Source organism: Nomascus leucogenys, chromosome 8 (assembly GCF_006542625.1).
Source record: "Nomascus leucogenys isolate Asia chromosome 8, Asia_NLE_v1, whole genome shotgun sequence".
Taxonomy (NCBI): domain Eukaryota; kingdom Metazoa; phylum Chordata; class Mammalia; order Primates; family Hylobatidae; genus Nomascus; species Nomascus leucogenys.
In genome coordinates, this window is record NC_044388.1 from 76,421,994 (window position 1) to 76,448,559 (window position 26,566).

Below are 26,566 nucleotides of genomic sequence, written 5' to 3' on the forward strand. Positions count from 1 at the left end.
AAGGTGGCAGCAAATGGCACAGAAACCCACCTGACCACAGAGTGCTTTCTTCTGGGCGTCTCACACACTGTTCTCCACAAGATACTCTTGAGAAACATTGAGCTATGGTTGGTCTGTTGTTTGAAATTCAAATAATAATGAATCCATTTTAAGGACAGGAATTGGTTTACTGACCTTGATGTTGAGATGACTCTTCATTTCAGGTTGAAAATATCACAGCATCAGCACAGGCCAGGACCGCAGAGATAACAAGGTGGTAGTTGTATAACAGGTTGTGTCTGAACCACAGGAGCTTTAAAACGTACACGGCTGGACACCCTGCCAGGATGCTCTAATGGGGCTGGGCGTGTGTCCATGAAAAAGACTCCTCAGATGTTTCTAAAATGTGGCCTTTGGTCTAGAATTGCAATGACCAGCATTTGGGAGTCAGTCAAAAGATCCACTTCCTAAAAGCCTACCTGCTCATTTCTTTCATTCAATACATATTAACCAAGTGCCTACTTTGTTTGAGTCCATGCCTGGCAACGACATTATTCCATTAAAAGCCAAACAAGGAAATGCTAAGTTCTCCTTATTTCACTTCAGTCTGCCTGCCTCAGTTGGCTGAATAGGGCTATTCACCTTCATCCAAATTGAATCATTTACATACTTAAAAGAACTTTTCTTGGCCAGGCATGGTGACTCACGCCTGTAATCCCAACACTGTGGGAGACCGAGGCAAGTGGATCACTTGAGGTCAGGAGTTCAAGACCAGCCTGGCCAACATGGTGAAACCCCAACTCTACTAAAAATAAAAAAAAGTAGCCAGGTGTGGTGGCAGGTGCCTGTACCCAACTACGTGGGAGGCTGAGGCAGGAGAATCACTTGAACCTAGAAGGCAGAGGTTGCAGTGAGCTGAGATCACACCACTACACTACAACCTGGGCAACAGAGTGAGACTCCATCTCAGGAAAAAAAAAAAAAAAAAACTTATTAAATCTATTTCTAGTAGATGTTTTACACATCCTATTGGAGTTCTTAAACAATAGTGTATTAGTCCGTTTTCACACTGCTATAAAGAACTGCCTGAGACTGGGTCATTTATAAAGAAAAGAGGTTTAACAGACTCACAGTTCCACATGGCTGAGGAGGCCTCAGGAAACTTACAATCATGGCAGAAGGGGAAGCAGGCACGTCTTACATGGCAGCAGATGAGAGAGAGAGAGTGTGTGTGTAAAGGAGGAATTGTCAAACACTTATAAAACCATCAGATCTCATGAGAACTAACTCACTATCCCAAGAACAGCATGGGGACAACTGCCTCCATGATCCAATCACCTCCCATCAGGTCCCTCCCTTGACACATGGGGATTATAATTCAAGATGAGATTTGGGTGGGGACACAGAGCCAAACCATATCAAATAGCAATAAAAAAAATCACATAAAATAATCACTCTTAATAAAATACAAATGGAAAATGAAAAAAACCAACTCATAAACTTGGTTTAAATAATCCATTTGTATTGGGTCTTAGTAAGAATACTACTACTAGTAACTATTATCAACCAACTACTGTGTCACGTACTTTTCACACATTCTTTTAATTAAAATCTCTCCACTAACCCTTACAGTTCAGTATTATCCTTGTTTTACAGATGAAGAAAAGCCAAAGAAAAGTTATATAACTGGCAAGTTTCTCTGGCTCCCCGCCTGCACCACTGCTCACTGGATCACATGGAGAGGGAGGCAGCTGTAACACCTCATCCCGTTGATCTCCAGGGAACTCAGACACTTGTTTCCATGTCCAGAAAACTGCAAACTAAGCTCTTTGAAGCATCAGCAAACCTTGCTAAGCGACACATGAATGCCATTTGGATACATATTCTAATCTTTCAAGTAGACAGTCAGACTGCCTCATCTGTAACATCCAAGGGATCTGAGAACAGACATTCAGTCCAGGTGTTGAACATCAACATCATTATAGGAAAATGGTCAAAAAGAATGGCACACGTTAAGAGAACATATTAATAGGGCAAGATGTATAGTAAACTAAGTTTTCAAGAAGTATTTTATCATTTTTATGCTCACTACTAAAAGCTGTCCACTGTAGAGTGGACACACATTGCTACATACAGCAACTCTACAGTGGACAGCTTTTAGTAGTAAGCATAAAAATGGCTTTATGTTCTCATGTTCTCTGTGTAGCCATACCACATGTTGCTACACAGGGAACATGAGTACATATAACCATTACATATACATACCTGTATGTATGTATAATAGTTACATATACATATGTACAGTATATAAATGTATATATATTGAACCCTTGGAAGGGATCAGCAAAGAGGAGGACTCAATAAAAAAGAGTAGAATAGAACTAGAAGAGAGAGAAGCCCAGGGAGAGTTTCAAGAAGAGTGCTCAACAGGGCCAAATGCACAGAGGTCAAATAGAAGGTTAAGAAGTGCCCAGTGGATTTGGCAACCAGAGTCACTGGTAACCTTCAAAAGAACAATTTCAGTAGACTGTTAAAAGCAAAAGCCAGTTTACAGTAGGTTAAGGAGAGAAAGGGAGATAAAAATTCCCAACATTCCATTCATTCATCTATCCTAGTGTGTACAGAGTGATTACTGTGTGTTTGTTGGCAGTTGACTCTAAAAAGGCGGCTAGAAATGAGGCTTTTTAATTTTTCCCAAGTACTATGAGCTCTGTTGGCCTACAAAATACTCAGTGCTGTGATTCACTCATTTGTGCTTTGCATATAAAATATAGTACAAACTGCTAAAGATATTTTTAAAAAATGTATCTTCACCGGGGTACAAGCGATCCATGACTATACCCACGTTTGTTTCTTCTCCACTCAAAGTTACTCATTCCCTGTAGCTGAAGATTGAGGCCCTGATATCATTTGGACATTTCTGCTGGATCAAATGGTATCTTCTCGAAAGTCCTTCCACTTCGAGTACAGTGTCTGAATTCCAGTTGCAATATCCTCCACCACAAAACTTTCAATTTTTATAACTGGAATTTCAAATGTCTTGTACTTCACATGGATTCCCCAGTCATGGCTGCAGTTCTGTCAGGCACAGAATATCTTTGCTCTTTTTTCAAAATTTGAAAACTGCTTTGGCTTGGGATGTGGTCTACTCACAAGGCATTCCTTAAAAGCATCTCCAAGCACAGTGTAATGGCATTCCTACAGATGAAGGGATGGAATAACACACAAAAGAGAACATTAGAACCAGTACATAATTGTGACTTAAAAAAAAAAGAAAAAACCCCACAATAATCTGAGACGAAGAACAGGTGGGTCTCACTTATTTTACAATTGGAGGAAAAAAAAAATATGGATTCACCCAAAGTCCAGAGGAGGATCCATGCACCTGACTCCCCTCTACAGGCAGGGTGGTGTTGCAAGTGAGGACACTGGGCACCTCATAAAGAAGAAGATTAAGAAGGTTCCAGGTAACCCAGTTTCTGAAGGTAGATACTCATTATTCAAAAACAGAAGCAATGTTTGCTGAAAATTTGTGAAGCTGAAGCTCACTAGTGGCCCTGGCAGGCACAATCCAAAGGATACAGGGAAAATGACCAAGGTCAAGATGCAATTGAAGAAGGTCAGGGACTACTGTGTCCACAGGCCCCATCTAGAGTCAACTTTAGAGTAAATGGCTCAGAACCAAATGGAGATCCAACATACTAGTCCCTCAGGAAAACATAGGGTCTAAAACGGCCATATTTAGTAGAATAATCACCCAAATTGGAGCTGAAAGAATCTTTTACAGCTAAAGAAGCAGACTTAGAAAGGTAAGGGCACTTAGCAATATGACTCCTAATAGGGTTTTTGCCCAAACAGCTGAGCTGATGAGAGATTTCTGCTTTCTGAAAACAAACGGAACACCCTGAAGTAATAACTCCTCATCTGAGCCAGCCCAGCCCCTCCACCGTGTCCCCCATGCAAGAGTTATACCCCACATTTCTCTTTGGAGATTTTTCTAACCCTTTCTCTGAAAGTTTTAAGAACAAAATATAAGGCTGCAATAGAAGGCTAATCTGCAGATGTCACATTTTACAAATAAGGAGATACTTTGTTTTCATTATAAAAGTGATCCATAGCCCAAAAAGAATGTTTGGAAAACATAAAGAAGTAGGAAAAGAGAAAAAAAATCACGGAATCTCACCACCAAAATATTAATACATTTTGGTATAGTTCCCCTAGCCTTTGTTTTTCTGTAGAAAGGTAGGTTTTTTTACTTTTTCTCTTGACAGTGACAATGGTATTTGCTGCTATTGTTTCACACAGCTATAAAGTAGCATCTTTACAATTCTGTTTTCTGGTTACTTTTTTCCATATTACCATTAGTTTGTAAGCAGTTTCTCATTATACTACATTAACTTCGTAATTTTTTAAAATAAACTTTACTTTGGAACAATTTTAAAGAAAAATTGCAAAGATATCCCAGAAAATTTCTGCATACCCTTTACCCAGTTTCCCCAAATGCTAACATCTCATATACCACAGCACATTTGTCAAAACCAAGATATTAACATCATTACATTACTATTATCTAAACTACAGATTTTACCATTCTTTCTCTAGTTGTATCCTTTATCTGTTCCAGGAGCTAATCCAGGACACTTCATTGCATTTAGCATGACTTTTTTTTTTCTTTTTTTTTTTTTTTTTTTGAGACAGAGTCTTGCTCTGTCCATCCAGGCTGGAGTGCAGTGGCGCGATAGCAGCTCACTGCAACCTCTGCCTCCTGGTTCAAGCGTTTCTCCTGCCTCAGCCTCCCGAGTAGCTAAGATTACAGCCACCTGCCACTACGCCCAGCTAATTTTTGTATTTTTAGTAGAGACGGGGTTTCACCATGTTGGCCGGGCTGGTCTCGAACTCCTGACCTCGTGATTCGCCCACCTTGGCCTCCCAAAGTGTTTGGATTACAGTCATGAGCCACTATGCCTGGGCAAAAACTATTTCTTTATTATTGAACATTTAATATTTCTTTTTCACTTCTTAACTTTTTTTAAATACACAGATCATGGCCACAATAACAATGGAAATAACAGTAGTTTTACTATAAATATTTCACCAACAGTAAGCTGTAGCTAGTGCTAAAACTGGACCAGGCACTTTGTAAAAAGGCAGCTTACCTCTATCACTCTTACGTCAGCTGTGTAACATGCCAAGGCTTTGCACTTTCTGCAGAGCAGTTTTTTATTTTCCTTATCAGGTACAGGTTTTGGTTTTTCTTGACTATCTCTGATGAATTTTTCATGAGTCTGTATATGCAGAATCTAATGCAAAAAGAAAGACCTCAAATGTAATCTGAATATAACATATATAGCAAGAAACAGGCACAGATATATACATACATATACATACATGCACATATATAATCATTCATATACAACTTCCATGAACATATGGTACCTGACTTTGTAAAATCACAGATTTTATTGGTTCTCCTTAGTATTAGTCAATGCTTAATTGCGGCCTCCAATTAGTCTTTCAATTTCTTCATCAAAAGTGCTCATAAAAGCACTAAAGATGTCCATAGAATAGTCATATGAACTATGCTTTCTACTTTAGCGTTTGGCAAAACTTGGAAAAAAAAACAAAACCTGTACCAGATATACAATATGTGCTGCTTCAGGCATAATTATATCCATTTGCAGGCAGAAACTCAATGAGTGATACAACAGGCAGAAGAGCCCCTGATATGGTTTGGCTGTGTCCTCACCCAAATCTCGAATTGTATCTTACAGAATTCCCACGTGTTATGGGATGGACCCAGGGGGAGGTTATTGAATCATAGGGGGCCAGTCTTTCCTGTGCTATTCTTATGATAGTGATTAATGGGTTTATCAGGGGTTTCCACTTTTGCTTCTTCCTCATTTTTCTCTTGCCGCTGCCAGGTAAGAAGTGCCTTCTGCCTCCCTCCATGATTCTGAGGCCTCCCCAGCCATGTGGAACTGTAAGTCCAATTAAACCTCTTTGTTTTCCCAATCTCGGGTATGTCTTTGTCAGTGGCATGAAAACAGACTAATACAGCCCCCAACATGTAAAACCTTTTTTCTCTCTCCCCTTCAGCCACAGGGAATATTGTTGCATATGTATAGTATGATTGTATTCTAATTCAAAATCTAGGCCTTGGCTAAGAACATGGTCCAACTTAGAACCATGGACATAATATTATAAAACTCTTCATACCAATAAACGGATCTCAAACTGAATGAAAAAAAAAAAAGACAATCAGATGCCAACACTGAGATGAGAAAGATTTTAAAGCACCTAATAAAGATGCTTTGATGGGCAATTATAAATACTTTTGAAACACAAAGAGAAAACATAAAGGCTCAACAATGAAATGGAAGACATAAAGTTTAGAAGTGAAAGATACAACCAAAATAAAAAGTTCAATGGATGCGGCTTTCCATAGCAGAATGGAAGGGACAAAGAAAAGAGTCAGTGAACTGAAAGAACAACAGAAATTACCCAGTCTGAACAACAAAAAAATACACTGGGGGAAAAAAAAAAAAGCAAAGTCTCAAGGACCCATAGGACTATAAAAAATGATGTCATGGCACTGGAGTTCTGCACGGAGAGAAGAAAGAGCAGGGCTTAAAAAGTATTCACAGAAATGACAGCCAAATAAATCCCAAATTTAACAAGCTACATCAACCAAGATTCAAGAAGCTCCAAACAGGATAAGCTCCTTCAAAAAACACTCTTAAGACACGTTATAATTAAATTTATGAAAACTGAAGAAAAAAATCTTGAAAGCAGCCACAAAAAAAAAAAAAAAAAAAAAAAAAAAAAAAAAAAAAAAAGACACCTTACGCATAGGGGGAAATCAGTCTGAATAACAGGAGATTTGTCATTAGAAACGATGGAGGCTACCTCAAGTGGCACAGTATTTTTTAAATGCTGAAAGAAAAGAACAGTCCACCCCAGAACCCTAGACTCAGCAAAATGCCACCTTCAAAAATAAAGGAGAAATGAAGACATTCTTAGATGAAGGAACACTGAGAATCTGTCATCAGCAGATTTACCCTAAAAGAATGGCTAAAAGAAGTTTTCTAAACAGAGGAAATGATAAAACGAACCCTGAAGCATCATGAAGAAGAAAGAACACACTGATTTCCTCCATGTCTTCTATGGAAGATTCTGTCCATCCCACTGGTTTATGGCTTATGGTGGCGCCTCTCTGTATCAGATTATGCTTTCAAGTGTCCCAGGTGGATCCAGACAGCCTAGGTGCAAATAGTGTCCCTGTCACTTAGCAGCTACGTGATTTTGGGCAAGTGCCTCGTTTCTTTACATACAAAATGGGACAATAGCATCTGCTTCATGGACTGTCAGGAGATAACATGAGTTTATGACTGCTCAGGCCTGCCCAGCACAGGGTAAATGCCCATCACCGTTGCCTCCCTCCGTTAGGCTAGTCTTATGCTAAGAGCCATGAAAATGTTAATGGGGTGGCTTGTAGTTTTGTATTGATAAGGCAATCTCCGTTCATTAGGGATTGCCTTATCAATACGACACTACTAGCTACCCCCATTTTTATTTTTCTAGAAATATAGCTATTTTCATCTATTTATTATTTTATATAAACTCTAGAACCATTTTATCAAGTTAGAAGTATTTATGCTTTCAATATGGTGATACGTGAATAAGCGAATTTGGGGTGAATGCACATGTTTAAAATATTCAGTCATTCCATTCAAGAGCATGGCATTTCTTTTATCTTAATATCTCCCAGTAAAATTTTGTTATTTGTCCTCATTTCTGCTTCAAACTTTTCTGATTAGGCTGGTAGATGTAATGGTGAAACAGATGGGTTCTACCAACTCTACCATGAACTAGCTGTGTGATCTACTGGCACTGAAGCTATTCAAGTCTCAGTTTCCTGCCTATAAAATGACATAGGAGGCACTACTGTATGGATTGCTGTAAAGCCTATTGATGTGAGTAAAGCGTTTGCAGGGACTGTTGGAGAGTCAGTGTTCTACATGCATGAGCTGCAGTTATTGTCATTGTGAATGGAAATCTCCCTCCCCCTTATATCTTTTAATTGGTTACTGATCATACATAGATAATATATTGATTCCCATACCACTTCAAATTTGCTTTATATAAAAAAAAAAATTTAATTTTTTTTTTTTTTTTTTGAGACAGAGTCTCATTTTGTCACCCAGGCTGGAGTGCAGTGGCACAATCTCAGCTCACTGCAACCTCCAACTCCTGGGTTCAAATGAGTCTCCTGCCTCAGCCTCCCAAGTAGCTGGGATTACAGGCAGGTGCCACCACATCCAGCTAATTTTTGTATTTTTAGTAGAGATGGGGTTTCACCATGTTGGCCAGGCTGGTCTTGAACTCCTGACCTCAGGTTATCCACCCACCTCAGCCTCCCAAAGTGTTGGTATTACAGGTGTAAGCCACCACACCCAGCTTCCTTTCCCCCACTCCACCTTTTTATGATAGATTCCTACTATGTTGCCCTGGCTAGACTTGAACTCTTGGGCTTAAATGATCCTCCCATGTAGTTAGGGCTATAGGCCTGAGCCATCATGCCCAGCTAGACCTAGAATGTTTTGATTTAAAAAACCAAATATACTGGCTGGGCACGGTAGCTCACACCTGTAATCCCAGCACTTTGGGAGGCTGAGGCTGGCATTATCACTTGAGTCCAGAGTTCAAGACCAGCCTGGGTGACATAGCAAAGCCCCATCTCTACTAAAAATACAAAAATTAGTGATGTGGTGGCACACACCTATAGTCCTAGCTACTTGGGAGGCTGAGATTGCAGTGAGCCAAGATCACACCAGTGCACTCCAGCCTGGGTGATAGAGTAAGACCCTGTCTCAAAAAAATAAATAAGAAATAAATAATTAAAAAATTAAAAACCAAATATAATTTCCCCTTCCCCACTTCTTGGCCCCATCCCACCTGAAATTATCTTCATTATTTTTGTAAAAATAAAGGGTGTTCAGGTCTCCTGTTTTTAATCCAATTTTTCTGTTGTAAAACTGTTACATTATATGTATTTATCCCATTATTTCCTTTGGACAAATTTCTAGAATTGAAATCCCTGGGTTATATGATACACATTTTCCTATGAGCAATTTTAATTTTCTTTTTTAATTTCTTTTTTCAGATATGGTTCTAATCACTACTTAAGCAGAATACAGGTTACCAGGAAAGAAGGTGAAAATATAACCTTGCCTTTCAGGCATCCAACTTTTTAAAAAAATTCACTTATAATGGTATTCAATTATATACTGAAATTCAATCAAATACTAATAATCTCAAATATTTTAAGTGTTACTCTAGGCAATAGGTATAAATCCTAGTAAGTTAAAACTATTACAGCTATACTTAAAACTAAGTAAAAATCAATAACTGGGTAAAGAGGCTCAACCAATCATAAGTTAAGTCTATGGCATACTGACTTTCACCCACACAACCTGTGGCTAAAGCAGCAGCCTAGCTCCACACACTGAGGTGGAGAAAAGCGAACTATCTTAATTATGTGTAGTCATGGGTACGCATGTTGGAAGTTCTTTGTTCAAAATGGAAATTTCTTTCACTCCATCTTTGTTCTCTGCTCCATGAGGAAAGAAAAGCAGCTTCCTCATTTGGATTTCAAATAAACCTTCACAACTACAGCTGTCATACCCTTCATCCCTTATTCCTCCAGAATGAAACACCACCAAATCCTGAAGCGTCCACCATGGAAATCAGTTCTTGGATACCTCTGGGCTGTCTACATGTTAAGATGGCTGCAGAGTGACCAGAGAATTCTGGGGCGGGGGATGGGGAGTGCTCTAGTGACAGCAGGCCACACACAGACAATGGACTGTGCAGCTGGGGTGCTGGGGAAGAAAGCAGTCTCCCAGTACTCTACTCATCCCTCTCCCTTTCCTGTTCTTGCAGATTGCTCTAAAGAGCTCCAAGCTTTTGCCCTCTGTTCTGCAGAGTTCCTTCCTTCCATTAAAACCCATATACAGGGACCAGGATGCTCAAACCCAAACCCCAAACCCTTATCAAAGCACCCACAAAACCCCTAAAACCATTAATTCCCTTTAGTTTTAAGAATATAAGATTTTCCCTACCTAGTTGTACTTTTACTAAGCCTTTTTCTGTTTGTTTTTTGAGACGGAGTCTCACCCTGTCACCCAGGCTGGAGTGCAGTGGCGCGATCTCGGCTCGCTGCAAGCTCTGCCTCCCGGGTTCACACCATTCTCCTGCCTCAGCCTCCCGAGTAGCTGGGACTACAGGCGCCCGCCACCGCGCCTGGCTAATTTTTTGTATTTTTAGTAGAGACGGGGTTTCACCATGGTCTCAATCTCCTGACCTCATGATCCACCCGCCTCGGCCTCCCAAAGTGCTGGGATCACAGGCGTGAGCCACCGCGGCCGGCCTTTACTAAGCCTTTGAAAGCAAATCCTTCCCCTTTGAGCAGGGCAGCTGGGCCTGGTCATGTATGATAGGACAGGGATACCAACACAACTCAGGCTTCCCAGCTGCCAGTAACTCCCAGGTACACTGATTATAGGGCTTCTTGTTCCCTACCATCTCTGCCTATCTATCTGTAAGTGTTACGGGAACCCCAAATGCTATTACATAGCCTGATTCAACAGAAACTTAACCCATTTCCTCCTCACCCCACTCCTTATCCTGGTGTGCTGGCTACAAAAGAATGCCTACATCTGGTCTAGCGTCTCTCTTCCTCAACAGACTTTTACTCTGTTGCTTCTGTCACATGAGTCTAAGTAGCTTGTCACCTAGGAGAAGAGATAAAAATTATGCCATGGCTATTAAAACTCATGGTTTTAAAACATGTATTGGCAATATATTTTACAATATGGAAAGGTGGCTCAGTGAAAAGATAATCCCATCCCCAGTAAAACTAAGGGAGGAACTAAATAATTTCCCTGCAATTCTTCTCACTGAAAATGTGGAAGAGGTGGTTCTAGATAACTTAATCTCCCAGCTTTAGGAAGAAAAATGTTTTTTAGATTAGTAAACATTGACAAAGTTGTGATTTGTGTCCTAAAATAAGTGTTAATCTGCTTTAGATAATTGATTGTCAATACTTTTTGGAGCACAGAGATTATGACTTTTTAAAATTATAGACACTATGGAGTTGGTCTATTAAACTGTAAGGTTCATCTTCATGAAGTTAAACTATGTCCCACACTTCTCTCCAGTAACAGCTCTCATTTCTCAGGCACGTATTTTATGCCAGGCACTAAGAGATGCAATGCATACATCTCATTTATCCTCATGACCACCCTGGGAGTTAAATACTGTTATTTTCCCCACTTTTTACATGAGGAGATTGATTATTTAAAAGAGAGAGCAACTGCCTGAGGTCACACATCTTGCAAGTTATAAAACTGGGATTTGAACCATGGATTCTAGTGTTAAAGCTCTCCTCTAGCCCTGCAATGATCATGCTTCCAGAGATTCTGAGATGAAAATCTCTGCAGTGGGTCTGGAGAAAGTGTAGGTATGTGTTTCTTGACTTTCTCCAATCTGATTTCATGTTTCTGTGTTACGGAAATTACAATGAAATGAAGGTCATTACACTCAGAGGTTGATCTGAATAGGCATGTCACTCCAAGGTGTATATGACTGTCCACAGCTATAAAAAGACATTCCAATACCTGCACAGTGACCTAGGAGCTTTTCTCTGAGGACTCTTTGGAGAGAGATTTAAGAAAGAGATTAAGAAGAGCTGTTTTTTTCCAATGTTAGGATATAGTCCTAGAGATGAACTGTCAACTAGAGAAATCCTAGCTCAATTTGCCTTTTAGATCTGAAAACATAACTTCAGTTATTAGCACTATTAAATATAATTTAACCTCACTGACACTTAAAAACAGAATGAATTTAATATTCACTAAGTATAAACTTTTTGTTGTAATATAACACTCTAAGCAATATGATAAAACGTACCAACCATCCTCACATTCCCTGATAGTTATTTATGGTCAGATGCTGAAAGAGTAACACAGACTTACCTTTTCCCTAAATACTGCTTCGTCCCATGTCTAAAGGCGTAAAATAGAGTCATTCATCATTTTTTCTTTGTACATGTTTATTTATTCTTTTTCAATTACACCAGCATTACTAGTCAGAAGGAAGCACTTGCTACCTCTTGCTCTTCCTCTGCCTATCAGAAAATAAATATTTTAGTTGGTGTTTTTGACTTAAAGCTCTGATATAATCTGCAAATAGGTAAACAAATAGAGGTACTCCTAAAATTCAACTTTGGTTCACTGAATCCCACTTCCCAGGAAAGTTGAGCTGTTAAAGAATGAACTTATGAGGCAGGATTGCTTGAACCCAGGAGTTTGAAGCTGCAGTGAGCTAGGATTACACCACTGCACTCTAGCCTGGGTGACAGAGCAAGACCTATCTCAAAAAAAAAAAAAGAGTACATTCAAATGCAGGTGTGCACCTGCATGTTAAATATGTGGAAAAACTAGGAGCCCACCTTAGGCTGGCTTTCTCAGGGTCTCAACAATGCAGGGTGATTTAGACAGCCATATTGTCAGAAACACTGCTTTAAAGATACCTACATGAACCCCCAGTATGACACTGTGATGGCTCTAAGATGAGCAATAAACAGGCCTTCCTTCAAGAACCTTCTAGACAATGAGGAAATAAGATCTCTTCATAACCAGCAAAACATAGGTGGAATATTTTAAGTACTATTACAAAGATAGATATAAAGGGTTATAGGCTTTATATGTTCAAAAGAGAGATTTTTGCCAGCTGGGAGGATTAGGGTCAGGTGACATGGAGGCAGGGGAAGAGGTAAAATGAAGAGTAGCAGTACCTGAGCAGTTCCTTCAACAAGCAATAAGTGAGGAAGTCAGGTTGGCGGAAGTGGATGATGAACAAAAGGGAAGAATGGAAAATAAAGTTGGAATGAAATAGGTGCTGGATTTTGGAAACTCTTTAGCATCAAGTAAATTGGGGAACCACTGGCGTTTCAATACAAGGAAGTGACATGATCAGAGCTGTTTTTCAGGAAAAGTAATATGATAGCTGTACTTACGGAATTTTAAGAAGAAAAGGAAAAAGGAGGGAAGACTATTTAGGAGACTAGTCTAGTCCAGGTGGGGCAGAACTCTGGAGTATCCCTTCTTGAATACAGGGGGCCCTTCAGCCCACCAGCACCACCATGAAAGGTTTACATGTTGACTGGCAAAGCTTCAATCCAAGTTGGAATTATTCTTCCATAAATATATCAGTCAATGCCAGGCAAGTGAGCAGCATCATTGTAAGAATCAAAGTAGAGTTTATGTTAGTGAACAAAACTGTAGCCACCTTGAGGGCCAATGATACCAAAGTGCACTGTGCCATTGGTCACATACTCAACTATGGCTCAGTAAAGAGAATGGCCAGAATGACACATACACTTATAAATCAGTCAAAATGGAATCCATGTAGGAATGGCCTCAAATCTTCTCTTACCTCTGGTTTGGATCATTTTGATGACATTGCCCACGTACTCATACAGGATGACAAGATTGCACTGTGCAATGTCAATGCCTTCATCAGCAACTGAGGTGGCAATCAGAATATTGTGATCTCCATTGGCTTTGAATGCATCCAATATACACTTCTGTGCCGGGAGGGTCATTCCTGTGTCAGAGTAAGAGGGCATTATACAACTCACCAAAGAGGGAACTTCCCCCTTGAAAAAACAGCTACTGATTATGGAATGCTTATTACATGCTAAGTACTATGATAAGTACTTTATATCCATGATCTCACAACACACCTAGGCAGTGAGTGGGGTCTATTCCTATGCCTGTTTCAGAGAGGACATTTAGGGTGGCATCTAACACTTAGACTCTGCCACAAGACTGAGTTCAAATCCCAGCTCTGGGGGACTTACTAGTTGTATGGCTTTAGCCATATTATCCAAGAAATAGACATTTTTACAGAAATATCAACAGCTAATTGTAACACCTTTACATGTGTGTAAGAATTTATAGCTGACAAAACATTTTCACATCTTCTCACTCACCAGAGCATCATAAAGCCCTATAGGTTAAAGGGTAAATGTTCTGATTCCCCTTAACAAATGAGGTTCATGCCAGGCATGGTGGCTCACGCCTATAGTCATAACACTTTGGGAGGCCAAGGCAGGTGAATCACTTGAGCCTAGGAGTTTGAAATCAGCCTGGTTAACACAGGGAGAACCCATCTTTACAAAAAATTTAAGTATTTGCTGGGCATGGTGGCACACACCTGTAGTCTCAGCTACTCAGGAGGCTTAGGTAAGAGAATCACCTGAGCTGGGGAAGTTGAGGCTGCAGTGAGCCATGATGGCACTACTACACTCCAGCCTGGGCAAGAGAATGAGACTTTGTCTTAAAAAAAAAAAAAAAAAGACACAAATGAGGGGCTTGAGGTTCCAGAAGTGAGGTAAACTGACAAGCCGGCTATCAGCAGTGTTGGGCCTTGAACTTCAGTTTAAGACCCTAATAGTGTGCACTGTTGGGGTGTCTGCCTCCCCATACACAAACTAAGAATCATTTTCTGCCACACCCACCGACAATACAGTTGTATTATGTTTCTCTATGAAAGAGGCAATGCTATCTGCTCACCAATCCTGTTTCTTTCTCCTGCTGGGCACACACAGCTGAATTACACTTCACAATCTAAACTGTCACTAATGGCATGTAGATAGAGGTCATGTGTGTCTCTTCCAAACCAGACCCCTAAAAATTGTCCATGTTCTTGTAATTTCTCATTAATGGACCAGATAAAGTCATAGTGGAGGATTTGGAGACCCCCTGTGATGACAGAGCCATAACAAGGAAGGAGCCTGGGTCCCTACAATAAGTGGAAGAGGATGGAGCAGAGCCCCCACCCCTACCTATCTACACTTGGGAGCATAAGTGAGCAGAGCCCCCACCCTTACCTATCTACATTTGGGAGCATAAGTGAGCAGAGCCCCCACCCCTACCTATCTACACTTGTGAGTGTGAGCTATAACTTGTATTTCGCCCTGCCCCTGAGATCGTGAGGGTTGTCTGTTAGAGCAAATAGATTACCCTGATTTATACACAGCCTGTTCCTGGCTGCAGCTACTGGACTTTAAGCATTTGAACTATGTTGGGCCAATCCAATTCTTCCCTCTTGGAATCTGAAATTGGAATTGAAGACAGGTAGTAAATCAGGAAGGTGTGGGGCAGTCATGAATAGAGAAGCAGAGAGAGCAATCTGTAAAGGGAAAACTGTGAAGCAGATGTGCAGGATTCAGGATTGCAATTGTCCACAAAGCCCGAGTGCACTTCCGGACTGCGGGTTCTATGGTAGGCCCAATTATCCCGGTAGCAGCCACACCCCCTTCTGCTTAGACTAGCCTAAGTGGGTTTCTGTTAATCGGGGAAAAGAAAGGATCTTGACTAAGACAACCACATACTGCCTTCTAATATCCTGTGATAGTGGAGGCTAAATTTAAATTGTCTGAATACGGTGTGAAGTTTGGATGTGATAATCACCCAGTTTGTGTGATCATCCAGTTTGTAATCACCCAGTTTGTGAGACACCCAAAATGGTGGCTCAAAGAATATGCGCACTTCAAACTGTGTGGATCCTAAAGACATCTACATTTATCTATTAGTAGAATCACCTGATCTCCACTCACTGCTCACAGGGCAGACCCACCTCAGGTAGGTAGAGGAAGGTAATATGTATTACTTTCCATTACCTAGCTGGCAGTGGACTCAGAGTTTGTGGAAAAAGAACCCTTGTGGTTTTTGAATTATTTACCATTCAAAGTCATGAAAATTCAAATGCAGGCAGCTTTACTTTCAGAAAGTTGCTTAAAAATCAATCTCTAAACATTATTTTGATTTTACTTTTGAGCTTTCTTTATCTAGAGTACTTTTTTTAAAGATACATACTTTCTGTTATTTTTGAATCCATGTATTCTCAGTAAAACCAAAACCAAACAAATGATGAACATTGTGGACCATTACATAAAAGTTCTGGATGTGAATAATAACTAACATTTAACATATATTGAGCACTCACTGCATGCCAGGCATTGTTCTAAACCAGAAGTTGGCAAACTTTTACCATAAAGGGCTAGATGTATAGTAAATACTTTAGGCTTTGTGGGCCATGCTGTCTCAACTACTCAACACTGCCATTATGGTGTGAAAGCAGCCACAGACAATACATACATGAATGGTCATGACTGTGTTCCCCCCAAAAATTATTTTATAGACAATGAAATTTGAATTGCACAAACCTTTCACATGTCATAAAATATTCTTTTGATTTTTTTTCAAACAAAAATCATTCTCAGCTCAAGAGTCATTCATAAGCAGGCAGTGAGCCAGATTTTGCTACTGACATTAACCCTCTCAGCTAGGTACTGTTATTATTTTCCATTTGATGGATGAAGAAAGTAAGTCATGAAGAGGTTAGGTAACCTGCTTCTTCACAAAACAGGAAATTAAGAAATGGAAATTTGGAAATACACAAATTTAGCAAACTGAACTTTTGCTTGTTTACATGCAGCTTTTTGTAAAAAAGGGCGTTCAAAATTCTTCTAGCTTAACTGTGCAAGGAAGAGGATCAGACCAGAAACAAATTCAGCTAAAATTGTCTTAATTACCTTTAACCCATTCGATAAAAGCTATAGAGTTCACACTGATAAACTGAGTGAAGAAAATACTTCAGTGGTCTCTACCTCAGAGTTAACAGAATTTATAGAAGCTCCAATTGGCTAGGCATGGTGTTTCACACCTGTAATCCCAGCATTTTGGGAGGCCAAGGTGGCAGATTACTTGAGGCCAGGAGTTCAAGACCAGCCTGGCCGACATGGCGAAATCCTGTCCCTACTAAAAATACAAAAATTAGCTGGGCATGGTGGTGTGCACCTGTAATCCCAGCTACTTGGGAGGCTGAGGCATGAGAATCACTTGAAACTAGAAGGTTGCAGTGAGCTGAGTTCGTGCCACTGCACTCTGGAAAACAGCAAGACTGTCTCAAAAATAAAATAAAATAAATAAAAGTTCCAATTTTTTCCTAATATATTTCCAGCCCAAATCTTGAGATATATTTTGCTAAGGCCAAAACAATTTCTTTTCACCATCATCATCTACTAAACAATGAGCATCTCTGGAACAGACATCATACGTGATTAATGTCTTAATTTATTCATCTATTCAGTCAAACATTTATTCAGCAATTATGGCTTGTCAGATAAAAATAATGATTAAAAGGTCCATTTTTATCCACAAGGAGCTCATGTTTTGTGGAAGAAAAATATAAATAGGAAGCTATAATTGAGTGTGATGAGCACAGAAAGGATGTGATGGGAATGTGGAAGAAGGAGATCTCTACCAGTTTTTGGAGGCTGGGGAAGGCTACATGGCAGAAGCACAATGCCTGGCACAGCATAAGTTATAAATAAATGTTGTTGAATGAATGGATGAATGAATGAACAAACCAATAAGAAAATATTTCCTGAGTGTCTATTTGTGGAGGAACAACAAAGTTTGAAAATCAAGTAGGACTCATGTTGGAGTCAGATCGCAGAGAACTTTGAATCCCAACCACAAGAATATGGTGTTAGACTTCATTTGGTGAACCACTTTTTAAGATCTGAATCTACTTTTCATATTTATGAAGTTTAAAAATTACATGAAGGGAAAGTGCAAGGGTGATAACTGGGGACCAACAGGGTGGGTATGGGAGGGTGCATATTATAAACAACACTAAATAGGAAGACTTGTCAGCGCCAGTCACTGAGGGGTGGGGGGCACAGCTGTGAGGTGGTCAGGATGTCAGGATGAGGGCAGGCCACCCAGGATCCTCCCAGATAATAACACAGGGAGCCTTTTATGCCTTGACCACTCTAGCTGGATTTCAGAATTGTCTGCTTGGATTTTTTAAAATTGTAAAATACATAATACACACAAAAGCTATGCATATCTACTGCTTAAAGAATAACAATAAAACAGAAACAGAACATTTCTATTTCTAGATAATCTTAATCTATTGGTTGAAAATTTGAGCAGGATAATAATGTGCTCAAGCATGACTTAAAAAACAACTCTGGCTTTGTCTGCAGGACATATGAGAGGAGGCAATGTCTACAAGGAAAGAGACTGGAGTGGTTTTTGGCATCTGAGCACTGTGATGGCTTTTTGATACATTAACTTGGCTAGGCCAAACAACAGTTCCCAGTAATTCATCTAGGTGCTGCTCTGAAGAGATTTTACGGATGTGATTCAAGTCCCTAATCAGTTGACTTTAAGTCAAATCAAAAGAAAGTTCATTCCAGGTGGGCCTGGCCTAATCAGGTGAGCCTTTTAAAGACGGCTTAGGCCTTCTCCGAGGTCAGAGACTCCAAACAGCTCATGCCTGTGGGGTTCCAGTCTGTTCCTGATAGTCCCTTTCTGACTACCTGCCCTACAGACTTCAGACTTGCTTTGCCAGCCCAATTGTGTAACATAATTCCTTGCAAGAAATCTCTGTATATGTGCATATGTGGACACATATACAACACACACCTCTCATATATATATGTATAATCACCTACTGCTTTTGCTTCTCTGGTTGAACCTTGACTGATACAAGCATTAAAACAGAATTTGAAATATATATTAAAACAGAATTTGAAATATATACCTATATACACACACACACACATACACACACACACACATATTCTTAAATGCATAATCCACTAAATCTAATTTACTATATATAAATACCTGTGTTCTGATTTGTTTTGCCACATCCGGTCAATATGCCAGGTTTTAGAAAACTGAGTTTAGGATTTCCTTCAATCCAATTTTTTAAAGCCTGAAAATGAAAAGCAATTATCAATTGGACACTCCTTATAAATCACTTGTATTAATTCAATATTGAAATACATGCAGAAAGAAAAAAATTTAGTTAGTACACGTACAGTTTTCAGACTGACAAACCTGAGAAAAAAAGCATTTTGGAATTGAACTCTATGTAATAATTAACTAAAATGGCATAGATCTCTGTGACCTGATATGGTTTAATCTCTAAGACTTTTTTTTTTTTTTTTTTTTTTTTTGAGATGGAGTCTTGGTCTACCGCCTAGGCTGGAGTGCAGTGGCACGATCTTGGCTCACTGCAACCTCCACCTCCCAGATTCAAGCAATTCTTTGCCTCAGCCTCCTGAGTAGCTGGGATTACAGGCGTCAGCAACCATGCCTGGCTAATTTTTGTATTTTTAGTAGAGACAGGGTTTCATCATGTTGGCCAGGCTGGTCTTAAATTCCTGACTTCGTGATCCACCCACCTCATCCTCCCAAAATGCTAGGATTACAGGCATGAGCCACCGCACCTGGTCATCTCTAAGACATTTTTAAGAGAAAAAACAAAAGTTCAAAATAGGGGTATGTAGAGTAAGTGAGTTTAGCATGATTGCAGGACATGAGATCAATATATGTAATTCAACTGTATTTTTACATACTAGCAACAAACTATTGGAATTTCAAAAGTTTTTAAGTACTGGACACAGTGGCTCACACTTATAATCCCAGCATTTTGGGAGGCCGAGGCAGGAGAGTCACTTGAGCCCAGGAGTTCAAGACCAACCTGGGCAACATGGCAAAAGCCTGTCTTTACTAAAAATAGAAAAATTAGCGGGGCATGGTGGCACACGCCTGTAGTCTCAGCTACTCAGGAAGCTGAGGCAAGAGAATCGCTTCAACCCGGGAGGCGTAGGTTGCAGTGAGCCGAGGTTGAGGTTGTGCCACTGCACTCCGGCCTGGGTGACAGAGCAAAAATATTTGCAAATCACATTTCTGACAGAGGACTTTTTTGTCAGACTATAAAAAGAATTCTCAAAAACTCAATCAGATGATAAACCAATCTTGTGAAAAGATTGGTTTTCAAAGATCTGAACAGACATCTCACCAAGGCAGTTACAGACTGCTAATAAGCAGAAGAAAGTTGTTCAGCCATATTACTCATTAGTGAAATGAAAATTAAAACTCTAGTGAGGTATCATTACCTACCCACAAAATGACTAAAATTTAAAAAGTAAAAAAAAAGGAAGAAATGCTTGCTCTACAAGTATCAATACTTAGAGTGATTAACATAGTGACAGCATGAAGCCAGGTTCCAAAACTTTGAGAGGCCAAGGTGGGAGGATTATGTGAGGCCAGGAATTCAAGACCAGTCTAGGCAACATAACAAGACCCCACCTCTACAAAAATAAATAAATAAATAATCTGGGCATGGTGGCAGATGACTGTACTCCCAGGCATGGTGGGAGAGGGGGCTGAGGTGGGCGAATTGCTTGGGTTTGAGAGGTTGAGGGTGCAGACAGCCATGACTGCGCCACTGCATTCCAGCCTACGTGACAGAGTGAGACCCTGTCTCTAAGTGGAAAAAAAAAACCACAGTAAGGCATTAGAGTATTGGTGTAAGGATAAACATATAATCAGAACAGAACAGAGAACCCCAAAACAGACTCAGACATACACATATATGGTTTCTTGACCATAGAGAGAAAACGGCTTTTTTTTTTTTTAGATACAGGTTCTACCTCTGTTGCTCAGGCTGGAGTGCAGAGTACGCTGTCATGATCACTACAGCCTCAATCAATCCTCTAGCCTTAGCCTCCCAAGTAACTGGAACTACAGGTGCACACCACCAGCTAATTTTTCTTTTTTAAGAGATGAGGTCTCACTATGTTGCCCAGGCAGGTCTTGAACTCTTGGCCCCAAGCAATTCTCCTGCCTCGACTTCCCAAACTTCTGGGATTACAGGCGTGAGACACCATACCCAGCCCAATCTTTTCAATGAATAGTGCTGGGTCCATTTGTTATCTACAAGGAGAGAAAAAGCTTACATCCACAAGTGCTCTGGTTTTCACAAAGAGAATTGTTATTGTCTCTGGGTTTAAGTGGTACTCTTCTTGTAAGATGAAGCAGAGGTCTTCAAGTTTAGGGTTCTCATTGCTGGGATCCCTGGAAACACTTTCTAGTTCCTGTAGCTTTTCTGCAAATGGGAAACATTTTAAAATGGCTTATAAATTCTAAAAACTTAGAACATACTGTGACCTTTAGCTATCATTCAAACAGTTAATCTCTAAATCTTTGACCAGAATTTTATGAGTAATAACTACTGTTTTAAATTGGTACAACCTTTTAAGAGGTAATTTGGCAATATATATCAAAACTAATACACACACACACATCTTTTGATCCAATAATTCTACATCTAAGAATTTGAGACACAGTTATATTTAGAAAATTATGGAAGAGGTCTCCAAGGATTTCACTGTACCACTGTTTAGGGTATAAAAGAAAAACAGAAAACCTAAGTGCCCAACAATAGGGAAACAGTTCAAAAAATCATGGGCTATGCATCTGATGTTAATATAATGTGGCTGTGAAAATTAATAAGGGAGCTATGTACACGATATATATGATACCAAAAATATTTTAAGGTTAAAAAAATCAAGGTAAGGACAGTATGTCCAGTATGATTGGGATTTTAAAAATATAGTCAGGCTGGGTGTGGTGGCTCACACCTGTAATCCCAGCACTTTGGGAGGCTGAGATGGGTGGATCACTTGAGGTCAGGGGTTCAAGACCAGACTGGTCAACATGGTGAAACCCCGTCTCTATTTAAAATACAAAAATTAGCCAGGCATGGTGGTGGGCGCCTATAATCCCAGCTCCTCAGGAGGATGAGGCAGGACAATCACTTGAACCTGGGAAGCAGGGGTTACAGTGAGCCAGTATCTCTCCACTGCACTCCAGCCTGGGAAAGAGAATAATACTCTGTCTCAAAAAAAAGGAAAAAGAAAAAAATACATACAGTTATAAAACAGGGGTGTGTTACAGCCAGATCATACCAGACTATGGGACTATGGGAGTCAATTGTTGTGGTTTCTGTTTTATTGGTTTTATTTTTTATTTTTTCCTGAGATGGAGTCTCCTGTCACTCAGGCTAGAGTGCAGTGGTGTGATCTCGGCTCACTGCAACCTCTGCTTTCTGAGTTCAAGTGATTCTTCTGCCTCAGCCTCTCAAGTAACTGGGATTACAGGTACATGCCACCACATCTGGCTAATATTTTGTATCTTTAGTAGAGATGGGGTTTCACCATGTTGGCCAGGCTGGTCTTGAACTCCTGACCTCAGGTGGCCCACCCATCTCAGCCTCCCAAAGTGCTGGCACTACAGGTGTGAGCCACCATGCCTGGCCAATTGTTAAATTTTATTACTTTTTACAATTATCTACACTTTTGAGATTAATTACATCTATTGTATCTATATGGTAGAAATACTGTAGAATGATGTGCTGCTGCTCATCTCTTTTTAACAATAATTCAATGACATCACGTTGGTAGCCTGGAATTCACTACAGTGGAAGCAGTTATATCATGGAAATCAAGAAAACACAAAAAATCAGTGCTTTATTGATTGATTGATTGATTGATTGAGACAAGGACTCACTCTATCAAGCTGGGGTCCAGTGCTGCAATCTCGGCTCACTGCAACCTCTGCCTTCCAGGCTCAGGTGATCCTCCCACCTCAGCCTATCAAGTAGCTGGGACCACAGAAGCATACCACTATGCTCAGCTAATTTTTGTATTTTTTGTAGAGATGGGGTTTCGCCATGCTGCCCAGACTGATCTCCAGCTCCTGAGCTCAAGTAATCCACCTGCCTCAGCCTCCCAAAGTGCCACGGTGACAAGTGTGAGCCACCATGCCTGGCTTAATTTATGTTGAGAGTTTAGACTTATGAACATGATCAAAAAATAATAATACAGATTAAATTTAGCTATTACATTGAATAACACAAAATCTTGAGAAACATTCTCCCAGAATTATTATACAATTCAGCAAAAAATTGCTTGCATCTTTGGCAAATGAGTGAAGTTCCAACATACACCTTTGTTGTTTCATCTTTATCTTCTAACATTAATGAAACTATATACCAACAACCATATCAAAAAGAACCACATTTCTTTGTCATTGCAACCCTTGGTTGGCCATGGATACAAAAAATCTGCGAAAACCACCAAAAGCATTCTGTGAGAACCAATTGGCTATGTGGAATTTACAATAAAGAATAATCTATTTTTATCATTATTTATAAATTGTGGGTTGTATACCTCCTCTATATCAATAAAATAATAAGCTTATGTACATATATATGCATACATTTTTTCTCTAGTGGGTTGTTAAATATTTACCAGCATGGCACTGGTTACACATATGTACAGCAAATACTTAGGTATAAGCCAAAAAAACCCCAAAATTATTAGCAGTAATTACCTTTGAGAAAAGAATTCAAAACAGGGAGAAGGAAAACATTTTTTTTGTTTGCTTAATGTCTATTTTTAAATCATATGCAGGCAGTGAGATTATGTGCCATTTTGGTTTCCTCTTTATGTAAAAAAATATATATAGGCCAGGCACAGTGGCTCATGCCTGTAATTCCAGCATTTTGGGAGGCAGAGGCGGATGGATCACTTGAGGTCAGGAGTTTGAGACCAATCTGGCCAACATGGCAAAACTCCATCTCTACTAAAAATACAAAAATTAGCCGGGTGTGGTGGCACACACCTGCAGTCCTGGCTACTCAGGAGGCTGAGACATGAAAATTGCCTGAATCTGGGAGGCAGAGGTTGCAGTGAGCCATGATTGAGCCACTGCACTTGACCCTGGGCAACAAAGCAAGACTCCATCTCAAAAAAAAAAAAAAAAAAAAAAGTATACATAAATTATGGTCTTTTTAATATCATTAAAACACTTTTTCATATTTTTTAAATCTTTATAAAATTACTAAAAAAGAACATTAAACAAAAAGAATGCTACTGTCTGTGAACCATATGGGAAATACCCTTTGCAAATCTTGTTTTTCCTTATTCTAAATAGGGAATGGTATAAGCAACAGACTCTTCCCATAGGTACTAGGTTTCATTGAAGCTAAATAGTCCTACCATCTCCATCTTCCTACATCCAGGACAACTCCCTAAGCATCCCCAAGTTTATGTATATTAAATGCAATACATGTTTGTTTTGCCATTCCAGTCACCAAGAATGCTACTGTGGCTTCCTCCTCTGAAAACACCACCCACCTTCAAATCTCTGAGTAAGGTCTTGCTCAATCTCATCGAATCCTGCTGCTTGGACATTGCTGAAGAAGTCTTTCAAGTAATCCAAAGCATCTTTCATTCGTGCATGCTCATTGATAATGAGGGCATCATTATATTTCTGTTGAAAGTAAAAACTGTCTCAATATGCTTCCAATATCTAACACATTCACTGCATTTAAGTTCAATTTGTTGTATTTAACGAATTGTTTTAAGAAAACTTTTCTTTTCAAATCTATTCCAACTTAGCTTTTTAAAGATGAATGGCCTCTAACAGTTCTGTAACAAAATCTTTGAACCAAATACTGTTAAAAAAAAATCTCAATTAGCTAGTAACATTAATTATCATCACTTTGGATTATTGAATTTTACCTTAGAAAAGAAAAACTACATGAAAAACACACATCAAAATTAAAAAATAAGGAAAGTAAATCAACTTCCACATAAGCCTGCCTCATAATTCCAACATTTCACTTAATTTCTATATACATCTGAAGCCATCACTAAATTGTCAGTGTACCTTCCAAAATGATGGCCCTGACCACCTCCATCAAATGTTCAACTAAGCTAACTAAAATTCTACAAATGCATGCTAATTGAATGCATTTTAATATATTTTCAATGGCTGGATAAGCAGAGGTGATAGCTGTCACTGTAGTTCCTTAACTTCTTGGTGAGCCAGAGAACCTGGATTTCTGAGCATGGGGCAAAGAAATGTGCGCTTCAGGACGTGGCAACAGAACTTTCCACTTGCTGAGCTTTAAGGATGGCTGTCACTGGACTGGTCTTGTATCTGGAATAATGTTCTCTCAGCATCACCCAATTTTTTCCAACCATGTCAGTTAATGCTCGAGGCATGGCATAGAATCTGAGCCTTTATTTCAGTCCTGTTGCCTGCAGTATGAAATTTCAGAAAACAAACCAAGATGATGCTGAATGGGACAACTTTTGGAGTTTGCTTCATAAGAACTTTCTGGAAAGATTCCTAAGTGAGCTCTTGAGGACAGGATGAGAAGCTGATGTTATCTTGGCTTCCACGATGCCACTCCCAGTAGGTGCTGTGACCAGAATACGACTCTTAAAAAGAGGAACGTACCCGCAAATGTGAAGTGTATAAAAACAGGGCTTTACAAATCCTGCTCTCTTCATCTTTGTCTGGCATCTGGAACACCATGCATGCTTTCTGAACTGTAACAATCCATTGTTCATATTTCTGTGTTCCAAATTCCCTGTTTTGAATTTAAGTTTTCTGTTAAAAAAAAAAAAGTTTTTCACTGTGTCATATGGTCAGTCATTTAGGGTTATAAACAGGCCTCACCCTCTAACTTTTTCTTTTTTTTTTCTTGAGGTAGAGTCTCACTCTGATGCCCAGGCTGTAGCACAATGGCGCAATCTTGGCTCACCACAACCTCTGCCTCCTGGATTCAAGCGATTCTCCTGCCTCAGCCTGCTAAGTAGCTGAGACTACAGGAGTGTGCCACCACACCTGGTTAATTTTTGTATTTTTAGTAGAGACAGGGTTTCACCATGTTGTCAGGCTGGTTTCGAACTACTGACCTCAGGTGATCCACCTGCCTCGGTCTCCCAAAGTGCTGGGATTACAGGCATGAGCCACTGCACCTGGCCTAATTTTCTGTCTTACTCTCTGCAAAGAGGAATTCCTCCTGAAATAGTCTTAAGTAGTCTAGTTAAAACTATTTAACTGGATTCAGACTGGTGAAAAGGTGGAGGCAGGGTACCTGAGGTGGGAGGAGTAAGAAAATAGAAACTCATGTGACTCCATCACCATCTCTCCATCCTTCTGCTCCTTCCCCCATTCAGACAACACCACTGTGCTGCTGGATAATATGACAACCTCCAAACTGTTCTCCCTACCTCTTGCCTTGTTCCCTCCCTTGAGTTGTAAGCAGTGCATCTGTGTGTTTGTGTGTGTTTGATTGTTTCTTGAGTACTATGTACCAAGAATCAAAGTACCTTACATTTATAATTTCACTTAATTTTCACAACCCATGAGATACATATTACATTTCATATAATGGGAAACTGAAGTTCAGAAAAGCCAAGTAATAAGCAATTTACCTGAAGTCACACAGCAAGCACATGGAGAAAGGGCAGGAATTCAAACCCACATGTCAGATGCCCAAGCTCTACTGGCTCTATGAGCTGACAACCAAAGCAGCCCCGAAATAAATAGTAGACATGAAAAACCCAACTTCACCTTTAAATTGAAGAAGTAAAAATAACAGGTCTCAAGAGCTTCATCAGAGGACGATATATAAAAGCAGGAGACTGGCCGGCCGCAGTCGCTCATATGTGTAATCCCAGCACTTTGGGAGCCCCAGGTGGGTGGATCACGAGGTCAAGAGATCGAGACCATCCTGGCCAACAGGGTGAAACCCTGTTTCTACTAAAAATACAAAAATTAGCTGGGGGTGG

General features: G+C 39.8%; 1 protein-coding gene across 1 annotated transcript in view; it reads right to left on the reverse strand.

The window, feature by feature from the left end:
- Positions 1 to 1,480: 1,480 nt before the first annotated feature.
- Positions 1,481 to 26,566, reverse strand: part of DDX58 (DExD/H-box helicase 58) — a gene marked incomplete at its 5' end in the record, with an annotated part of 30,623 nt that continues 5,537 nt past the window's right edge. Inside the window, 9 exon segments of the mRNA XM_030817433.1 lie at positions 1,481 to 2,928; positions 2,930 to 3,177; positions 5,136 to 5,279; positions 12,015 to 12,166; positions 13,477 to 13,647; positions 18,750 to 18,840; positions 20,873 to 21,021; positions 24,116 to 24,251; positions 25,227 to 25,372. Of these exon segments, the coding sequence (XP_030673293.1) occupies positions 2,886 to 2,928; positions 2,930 to 3,177; positions 5,136 to 5,279; positions 12,015 to 12,166; positions 13,477 to 13,647; positions 18,750 to 18,840; positions 20,873 to 21,021; positions 24,116 to 24,251; positions 25,227 to 25,372 (1,280 nt within the window).